At 43.5% G+C, this 11,124-nt stretch overlaps 1 protein-coding gene across 1 annotated transcript; it reads right to left on the minus strand.

Moving 5' to 3' along the window:
- Window positions 1-5,618: 5,618 nt before the first annotated feature.
- Window positions 5,619-10,710, minus strand: LOC120052619 (divergent protein kinase domain 1A-like). The gene is made up of 5 exons (XM_038999639.1): window positions 10,579-10,710; window positions 10,252-10,359; window positions 6,985-7,161; window positions 6,451-6,666; window positions 5,619-6,215 (listed from the first exon to the last, which is right to left on the minus strand). The coding sequence occupies exons 1-5, from the start codon at window positions 10,690-10,692 to the stop codon at window positions 5,619-5,621; spliced, it is 1,212 nt and encodes a 403-aa protein (XP_038855567.1). The 5' UTR covers window positions 10,693-10,710.
- Between the last annotated feature and the right edge of the window lie 414 nt (window positions 10,711-11,124).

Below are 11,124 nucleotides of genomic sequence, written 5' to 3' on the forward strand. Positions count from 1 at the left end.
TTTCTCTCGCTCCATCTTCTTGCTCTGCCGGCCACTGGGCTTCCTCTCTTCACCATATTTGGTGGAGAGTGGAAAGGTCAACCGGATGCTTCAGATTTTTAAAGCCGATGAAACATCTGGCTCATCGTTTTATCTGTTCTGGTAACATTGTTCAACAAATTGGTACTTGAAAAGGGGTGTGGTTAAAATCGAGGTGGGACAGGGAGCGAGCCTGCTACAACTGCATAGACTACCACAGCCCTAATACCCATAAAACCCAGCAGTCAAACAGGGAAATGGTTCCAATTACTTTTCCACCTTTCATTTTTCCCCATAGGTTTTTTTGTTGTTGAAACAATTAAAATAAGAGCTGTGTTCTGAGTAGGCTTATCCTGGTGTGACATTTAGATAACCATGTAAATCTGTGACGACCCTCCCACTCTGTCTGCCGTATTCTCTCTTTGTTCTTGTTTCCTTATTAGGATGTCGGTGGGCGGAGTTGGGAGGGTCATCAGATACATGGGAAACACCTGGGCCCGGTGTCTTCCAGGATAAATGCACCACTTCCCCGTTCATGGAGGAGGACTCTCTCCATGTAGACACCTTAATAGATTCTGTTATGTTTCATGGGGCTTTTTCTGGTTGTTTGTTTTAGCATCTTTCAACACCCTGCATTATCACATTCATGCATGCAAAACATTCACTTACACTACTGATTACTGATTACACACACCATTGTATATTATACCTAGTTTCTTTATCTAATAAATATATTTTGTTACTCCTTATTTCCACGTGGTCTCCCTTTTGTTACGGGCTCTGAGCCGGTTCGTGACAAATCTCTCTAGGACAAGGTGACTTATCAATATATTTGTCTGTATTTCCCCCTCCCAAAATGAAATGCTAATTAGCTGCTAATGTGGCTATCATAAAGAACCAGAAATGCCATGATGATCTGGACGAGACTGCCGAATCGAGACAAAGGTAAGAATCTCTGGATTAACCATTTAATGTTACCTAAATGTAGTAATTCATAAATTAGCTACATTTCTTTAAATTGACAACACTGTGAACTGTCTTGTGCAATTTTTTATTGAGACTACCTGTTTGCAAAGGTGTCAGCTAGAGAGGTTCAGGAGCTTGCAGGGATTTGTAGTTTTGCATGAATAACTAGTAATGGCGCCGACAGAGAGGGCTGCCTCACTTCTAGTCCTTAGGAAACTTTGCAGTATTTGGTTTTTTTATGTATTATTTCTTATCTTGTTAGCCCAAAAAATCTCAAGTGTTTTTACATACAGCCGGGAAGAACTATTGGATATCAGCGAGACGCCAATTTACCAGCACTACGTTCAGCAATACCCCTTTCCCGATGCGGATCCTTTCTCCGAACGACCCAGGGTATTTGAACTGATTCCAGAGGCTGACCCAAAACAACGCCACTGGAGAAGAGGCATACGGAGTGGTCTTTTGGTCAGACTTCGGAGGCGCGCACACCACCCACCGCTTCCGAGTATATTACTCGCTAATGTCCAGTCTCTAGATAAGAAGGTAGACGAAATTAGGGCAAGGGTTGCTTTCCAGAGAGACATCAGGGATTGTAACATACTCTGTTTAACTGAAAATGTGTCTCTCTTGGGATATGCTGTTGGAGTCGGTACAGCCACCTGGAAGACAAAGGGCAGGGGTGTATGTGTCATGATTAACATCTCATGGTGTAATCATAACAACATACAGGAACTCAAGTCCTTTTGTTCACCTGACCTAGAATTCCTCACAATCAAATGCCAACCGTATTATCTCCCAAGAGAATTCTCCTCGGTCACAGCCGTGTATATCCCCCCTCAAGTCGATACCACGATGGCCCTCAAGGAACTTCACTGGACTTTATGCAAACTGGAAACCATATCTTAAGGCTGCATTTATTGTAGCTGGGGATTTTAGCAAAGCAAATGTGAGAACAAGGCTACCTAAATCCTATCAGGATATTGACTGTAGCACTCGTGCTGGAAAAACACTGGATCCCTACTACTCTAACTTCTGTGATGCATACATGGCCCTCCCCGCCCTCCATTCGGCAAATCTGACCACGACTCCATTTTGCCCCTCCCTTTCTATAGGCAGATACTCAAACAGGATTTCCCCTTGCTAAGGGCTATTCAACGCTGGTCTGACCAATCAGAATCCACACTTTAGGATTGTTTTGATCACGCAGACTGGGACATGTTCCAGGTAGCCTCAGAGAATAATATCGACGTATACGCTGATTCAGTGAGTGAGTTTATAAGGAAGTGTATTGGAGATGTTGTACCTACTGTGACTATTAAAACCTACCCCAACCAGAAACCGTGGAAAGATGGTGGCATTCGCGTGAAACTGAAAGCGCGAACCACCCCATTTAACCATGGAAAGGTGACAGGGAATATGGCTGAATACAAACAGTGTAGTTATTTCCTCCGCAAGGCAATCAAACAAGTGAAATGTCAGTATAGAGACAAAGTGGAGTCGCAATTCAACGGCTCAGACACGAGACGTATGTGGCTGGGTCTACAGACAATCACGGACTACAAAAGGAAAACCAGCCACGTCACAGACACCGACATCTTGCTTCCAGACAAACTAAACACCTTCTTTGCCCGCTTTGAGGATAATACAGTGCCACTGACGCGGCCCACTATCAAGGACTGTGGGCTCTCCTTCTCCGTGGCCAACGTGACTAAGACATTTAAACGCATTAACCCTCGCAAGGCTGCCGGCCCAGACGGCATCACTAGCCGCGTCCTTAGAGCATGCACAGACCAGCTAGCTGTCACTCTAGACCAAGGGGGGGGGGGGGGGAAGTACAGCCTGAGAGCCATATCTGGCATGCCAGGCACTTCAATCCGGTTCGCAAGACATATTATATATATATATTTTTTAATGAAATGATAGATCTTTTTTTTTTAGATGTCTCGATTTTTTTTCTCCCCAATTTCATGGTGTCCAATTGGTAGTTACAGTCTTGTCTCATGGCTGCAACTCCCATACGGACTCGGGAGAGGCGAAGGTCGAGCGCCGTGCATCCTCCGAAACACGACCCAGCCAAGCCACACTGCTTCTTGACACAATGCCAGCCTAAGCCGGAAGCCAACCACACCAATGTGTCAGAGGAAATACAGTACACCTGTCGACCGTGTCAGCATGCATGCACCCGGCCCGCCACAGGAGTCACAAGAGCATGATGGGACAAGGAAATCTTGGCCTGCCAAACCCTCCCCTAACCTGGACGACGCTGGGCCAATTGTGCGCCGCCTCATGGGTCCCCCAGTCACAGCCATCTGTGACACAGCCCGGGATCAAACCCAGGTCTGTAGTGACACCTCAAGCACTGCGATGCAGTGCCTTAGACCGCTTCACCACTTGGGAAGCCCCCGCTAATTGATTTTTAAAAACGCTTCCCCCCCAAAAATGCGGCCCTCCATTGAATTTCAAAATCCCGATGTGGCCCTCGAGCCAAAAAGTTTGCCCACTCCTGCCCTAGACCCACTTCAATTTGTTTACCGCCCCAATAGCTCCACAGACGATGCAATCGCCATCACACTGCCCACTGCCCTATCCTATCTGGACAAGAGGAATACCTATATAAGAATGCTGTTCATTGACTAGAGCTCAGCATTCAACACCATAGTACCCTCCAAGCTCATCATTAAGCTTGAGGCCCTGAGTATCAACCCTGCCCTGTGCAATTGGGTCCTGGACTTCCTGACGGGCCGCCCAGGTGGTGAAGGTAGGAAATAACACCTCCACTTCGCTGATCCCCCAGAAGGTTGCGCGCTCAACACATCACCGGGGGCAAACTACCTGCCCTCCAGGACACCTACAGCACCCGATGTCACAGGAAGGTCAAAAAGATCAAAGGACAACAACCACCCGAGCCACTGCCTGTTCACCCCGCTACCATCCAGGAGGCGAGGCAAGTACAGGTGCATCAAAGCTGGGACCGAGAGACTGGAAAACAGCTTCTATCTCAAGGCCATCAGACTGTTAAACAGCCATCACTAACACTGAGAAGCTGCTGCCTACATACAGGCTTGAAATCATTGGCCACTTTAATAAATGGATCAGTAGTCACTTTAATAATGACATTTTAATAACGTTTACATATCTTGCATAACTCATCTCATATGTATATACTGTATTTTATACCATCTATTTCATCTTGCCTATGCCACTCCGTGATTGCCCAACCATATATTTATATGTATATATTCTTATTCAATTCCTTTACTTAGATTTGTGTGTATCTGAAACTGAAACTGGAAACACTTATCTCCCTCACTAGCTTTAAGCACCAGCTGTCAGAGCAGCTCATAGATTACTGCACCTGTACATAGCCCATCTATAATTTAGCCCAAACAACTACCTCTTTACCTACTGTATTCATTTATTTATTTTTGCTCCTTTGCACCCCATTATCTCTATCTCTACTTTGCAGTTTCTTCCACTGCAAACCAACCATTCCAGTGTTTTTTTTACTTGCTATATTGTATTTACTTCGCCACCATGGCCTTTTTATATTTTTATTTATTTTTATATATATTTTGTTTGCCTTCACCTCCCTTATCTCACCTCACTTGCTCACATTGTATATAGACTTATTTTTCACTGTATTATTGACTGTATGTTTGTTTTACTCCATGTGTAACTATGTGTTGTTGTATGTATCGAACTGCTTTGCTTTATCTTGGCCAGGTCGCAATTGTAAATGAGAACGTGTTCTCAATTTGCCTACCTGGTTAAATAAAGGTGAAATAAATAAATAAATAAATTAGGTAGTTGTTGAATTGTTAGATTACATGTTAGATATTGCTGCACTGTCGGAACTAGATTTTTACCTTGCCAGCTCGGGGATTTGATCCAGCAACCTTCCAGTTACTGGACCAAAGCTCTAACCACTAGGCTACCTGCTGCCCCAGGTAGCCTAGTGTAAATAGAGCCGAATATATTGATAAAAGTCACCTTGTTCGAGAGAGATTTATATGGTTATCACGAAACACAGCCCTTATTTTGAAGTGTTTCTAAAATCCCCTATGGGAAAAATGAGTGGTGTCAAAACAATTGGAACCATTTCTCTGTTTGACCGCAAGGATTTATGGGTATTATGACACCTCCACTGTGGAGCTCTATTAGATGGGACTTGGTGAAAATCGCCAAATTAAAATAAATGTTCTATCACATTGATCATATTATTTTTTGGGATGCTCAACTGATTCTGAGTTCAGGAATATAAAGTTAATGTGAAAACTATTTCTAGATGAGTACTTTCACATTTTCCAAATTAAATCATTTGCGCTACTTGCGCTTTGAACTCCAGAAGTCCACAAAGTAGGGGGAGGTTCTAAGGGTTATACTAGATGGTGAGAGACAGATCAGCCAATTAAAACCAGTGGTTGTTTCATCCACTCCTGCCATAGACTTCCAGTCAAGTCCAGTTCTGAGGCATTGTGAAACCAGACGGTTTGACAGAGAGGCAGCGGTAGTGCTCATATGTGTACTGATTCTCCACCCTTTTCCAAATTGTGTATTTAACCACTCTCCGTACTGGATTTACAATGACAAAAACTTTTTTACAACCAATGCTTTCAAATACATGACCGGGCTCATTAGGAGTCCTTGGTGTGCGATATTTTCTTCCACAACAAGGTCTTCAGGTTGTTCAGTATAAGCGAGTGTTCCATCTCCATTTGCTCCGCCGAGCCCTTCAATGCTATACAAGCATACAGCTGTTTCTCCAGCTCATCCTGAATGTCAGACGGCACCCCACGCAGGAGATATTCCTTCAGCGAGCTGCACGCCTTGGCCAGGTTGGGCCGTGTCACCTCTGGCGTACACCGGTGCTTGGTGAGGTCACAGGAAGTGCGACAGTCGGTCCCGTACAGACAGTCCTCGTCCACGTTGCACCGCTGCTCCCTCATGGCTTCCTGGAAAGTGGCCTCGGGGACGATGTGATGAGCGTCCATCACTTTCAGGTCGTGGCGGTCGTTGTAGCCAAAGTCGGCTGCACTCACGTCACACATGAGGAAGGAGCCAAAGGTGCCGTGGAAGACGTCCTCTACAAGCTCCAGCAGGCCAATGGAGATCTTGGCCTTGTGGGGCCAGGAGGGCGTGAACCACTGGTCCATGCTGCGTCGTAATCCCGCAGGTATCCACAGCTCCACTACCCAGGGCAGGCTGATGCCGTACAGGGGAGCGTAGGGCACCTTCTCCATCACATACAGGTACAGAGAAAGAGGGGTAGAGAGGGAGCGAGAGAGACGGGGGTTAAGAAGGAGGGTGAGGAGAAAAAGGAGGGAGAGAGCTGTGATGACTTTAATCACATAAATAAGCTCATGATTGGAATCTATTTGTTAGTGTTCATTTTTTGTGTTGTGTGAGAACATTTTTATCACAAAAAAAGTTATTAGAATCCATAAATGGGTGTTCCTATTGGATTACCTTCTCCATCACGTACAGGTCCCCACAGAAGCCCAGGAGCCTGGGGGCATGCTCCCTGTCCTGCAGGACCACCGCTAGCAGGAACTCATTGAGCTGGAGCAGGGCCCACATGGAACGGGCCTCGGGTAGGGAGATGAGGCCGTCTTTGTTGTAGTCGGCCACGAAAAGAACCAGGCTCACCAGGTCTTGAAGGTTGGCCTGTTCACCCACCTTGGTCTGGAGAGGAAGAGGAATAAGGGTAAGAGATACCTTCGTAACAGAACTGCATTAATGAACACACTAGCCACTTAAGTCACAACAGACTTACAAAGGTTACAATAAGTTACATGAATGTGAATACTGTGACATAACGAAAGTATCAACTTGCGGCTATGAAGCCCTGATTATGAAGGCAGTATGTATGAATTATGAATGTGTTATGAAGCCCCTATGTTACTAGCCTTCAAATAAGTGTTGCAGACATGAAACCATTTATAAAGTGGAAAAGCAGGTAGGCTAATGAATCACACTGGGATGAGATGACAGTACTCTGACCTTGAGGTGGCTGAGGACTATCGCTTTGAACTTCTCCACAGAGGTTCCCTTGGTGGGCTTGTTGAAGGGCGAAGCCTCCTTCCTGTGCTCAATCTCATTTCCCGGGTCATAACGAGGAACCTCCTCCATCTGGCACTTAACCACCCCCTCCAGGTCCCCCCAGCCACCAGAGTACACCTGAGAGAGACGCACACAGAGCCACAACACGCTGGTGTTTGTTATCAGACACAGAGTCGCTCTGGGTGGATAGCAAGGAAGACACAGAACTTCTCATGGAGCACAGTGTTAGCGCTGGTTTTCTTAAAATTATAGTAATGGGAGATTACACGCACCTGCGTGTTAAAATAAGCTTGATTGCAATGAAAATCCCACAAGCATAAATCAGTGATTTAGCTGATCTTACTTTGATGGCAGACAGCTGCAACTCTCATTGTCTAGATTCTTTATTCCCGCCCCCAATTAAATAACAACCTATCAGGAGCATCTGAAACATAACGCTGATGAATGTAAAATACTTATTATAAGAATATAGGAGTTGTAGGCCTATAATTCATTCAAACCTATCATCTTAAATTGCAAAATAGTATATATGTGCCATTTTAAATAACTTTATCAGACTACATTTTAATTTGATAAAAGATATAGATTTTATAACCCATCACGACTGACTTGATTTAGTTACACAAATATGGACAGTGCAGGGATATTTCCGACCCCTGGTCTTGATAAGAAATTACTATATTTTTTAAAGACAAATTGTAATGAATGGATTACATATATTCGGAAACATAAAATGTGTAGGATTGTCACAGTAAGGGCCTCCCGAGTGGCGCAGCGGTCTAAGGCACTGCTGTGGCAAGATAAACAAGGAAATACTTTACTTCAATTGTAATTAATGATTGTCAAATTGTTTAAAAAATGTCCTACAATTCAATCATGATTTACTTCCATATGTCCAACTTGTAGCCTACAGTTAAGGAATATTTGCATTTCCCCTCGAACAGAAATGGCCATAGTAAAATCATTAATAGATTTCATAAATTGGAAATGAAAGATGTATCCTACACCATGATTTTTCCATCCATAAAATGTGTAGGGGAGGCTATATTGCCATAGTAGATTTGCCATGGTAAACAAGGAAATGAAATACTTTTTCAGTTGTACGGAATGATTATCAAATAGATAAATCAACTTTAGGATTAAATTGTTACGATGATAATACCCACCAGAGGGCGAAATCATCTTGAAAATGTTTTGGTTGCATTCAGGACTAAGCACATAGCTAAATAGAGGACTGATTTTTGTATCTGTACCATTTGTCACACCCTGATCTGTTTCACCTGTCTTTGTGCTTGTCTCCACCCCCCTCCAGGTGTCGCCCATCTTCCCCAGGGAATTTATAGCTGTGTTCTCTGTTTGTCTGTTGCCAGTTCGTCTTGTCAAGCCTACCAGTGGTTTTCCACATTCTCCTGTTTTTCTCTAGTTCAGATTTTGACCATTCTGCCTGCCCTGACCCTGATCCTGCCTGCCGTTCTGTACCTTTTGGAATCTGTTCTGGATTACTGACCTGTGCCTGCCCTTGACCTGTCGTTTGCCTGCCCCCCTGTTTTGGTAATAAACTTTTGTTACTTCGAAACTGTCTGCCTCTGGGTCTTCTCCTGAGCCGTGATACCATTGTAGCGTCTGTGACAGCATGGGCACTGCCAGATACAATCTCCATTTTGAAGTAGTCCATTTTTTTCCTAAACGATTGGCTGATCCCTCCTGTTGTACCGGTTGGACATAACTCCAACACGGTCACCAGGAGGGATCAGCCAATGAAGTTGGAAGTCCCACCCAGTTGACTACATTCAAATGGTGGATGCCCTAAATGGCGCTGCCCATGCTAATACGGCCTTTTGGTCACTAGAGGCCTTTATCATTCTCTATGGAACTAAAAGATAACACCGACATCCGCGTTATCGAGCGGTAAATCGGTGGCCAATGATGTTTGCAATTGAGATCAGCTGTGTGGGGGATTTTGACCTCTACGGGATCGGTGTCCCTATACCGGGATGGTTGTTGCTAACGTGCACTAATGTGAACAGAATGACCTTGTTCCAGCCAACTTTCCAGGACACAGACATGTCTTATATGGGCAGAAAGCTTAAATTCGTGTTAATCTAACTGAAGGGTCCAAGTAGCTATTACAGTGAAAAATACAATGCTATTGTTTGAGAGTGCACAACAACAAACTTTTATCACAGCAACTGGTTTGATACATTCACCTCTGAAGGTAAATAATGTACTTACATTCAGTAATCTTGTTCTGATTTGTCATCCTGAGGGTCCCAGAGATAAAATGTAGCATAGTTTCGTTTGATTTTTATAATCAAATGTAGGAACCTGGTTCTACAGTTTGAACCCCTGCTGTGTCTGGACCCACACTCACACCGCCCGGCCATCTAGATGTATGAAGGTTACTGGCTTTTCTGTAGGGAAGCTAATTATCCATAATTTATGACATTCCTGGGAGTGTGTAAACTTACATTTTTTTATTACCATATAATTGTTGTATGTTCTCTATAGTTTTAAATGTATCAGTTGACCAATTTGGCACATTTGGACAGACTTCATACAAAATTGTGCAGTAATGCAATGCTTCATTGGATCAGTATGAAATGTTGCACATACACTGCTGCAATCTTGTGGCCAAACTCCAATGTGATTTAATGGCTTTTCTCTTGCATTTCAAAGAGGATAAAAAAATTGTTTTGTTTGTATTATCTTTTACAAGATCTAATGTTTTATTCTCCTACATTAATTTCACATTTCCACAAACTTCAAAGTGTTTCCTTTCAAATGGTGTCAATAATATGCATATCCTTGCTTCAGGTCCTGAGCTACAGGCAGTTAGATTTGGATATGTCATTTTAGGTGAAAATTGAAAAAAAGGGTCTGATCCTTGATGAGAGATCAGCTGGCAATAATCTGCTGACCATAGATGGTTGCAATTGGCCCTGTAGTGCTAAACACTAGGGGTGAATCTTAAAAGTCATTTATTGATTCCTCTTGTCCTTTCTCCTCACCACCTCCCCAATGTCAGAAAGAAGTGAGGAGATGCATGTGGATTAGAGGAGAAGATCCCTGGATTCTCTCCTTCCCTCTCATTTGGGAAAGGAGGCGAAGAGAGAGGATGTGATGAATCACAGAAAGACGTTTGAGATTTACCATAGAACTAGTATCAGCTAGTGCCGGAACAGACAAAGGATCAGAAGCAGATCTGACCTGGTTGTTAGGCTTGGAAGAGAGACACTTCCCCAGGTACAGCGTGTCTTTCTCACACAGGCTGCTGCAGGCCGAGCCGTCGATCAATCCTTTCCTGTACTTGTCACACTGAAATAGATAGACAAATAGATATGGTGTGGGTTTGTATACTGTAACTAACTAATAGACACACAGAAAGTGTTTGTTTTGTATAGTAACTCGCAGGATGGTTTCAACACAATATAGAAGCTGACAATGGAATACTGTTTTTGAAGGATGAGTCTTTTTTTTAACCAGTAGGTGGCTCTATCAATTTACTCATTACATATACGGAAATAGAGAACTTACTATGGCATTCTTGCATGCTTGTCCACGACACAGCTCTGAGTAGGATGAGTACTCCACATACACCACCCAGCTACCCACAAACACTGCCAGCCACGAGAAGAACATATACTTCATGTGCAGGTAAGAGAATCGGGCCTGAGAGAGAGAGAGAGAGAGAGAGGAGGAGGAAAGGAGAGAGAAGGGGGAGAGAGAGCTGTGATGACCTTCATCACATAATAATAAGATCATGATCTGAATACATTCCTATTTGAAGTTCGGGTGGTTATCTTATGATAATACAACTGAACATGACCCAGATACAGTGAGACTGAAGACACGTGTTCACAGCATCTAGATCAGGGGTGCTCACACTTTTCGGCTCAGTGGGACAAAATATAATCTGAGTGATGGGCTGCGTACTGAACAAATAGATATTATTTATTTAGAAATATAAAAGGTAAACAATAGTCGCTGTTGAAACAATAGCTTTTTTTCAAAGTAATCATAAAATTACACTTCAAACATTAATAAAATCGTAGCCATATATATAACTTGACACCTAACAAC

Source organism: Salvelinus namaycush, chromosome 8, assembly GCF_016432855.1.
Source record: "Salvelinus namaycush isolate Seneca chromosome 8, SaNama_1.0, whole genome shotgun sequence".
Lineage (NCBI taxonomy): Eukaryota > Metazoa > Chordata > Actinopteri > Salmoniformes > Salmonidae > Salvelinus > Salvelinus namaycush.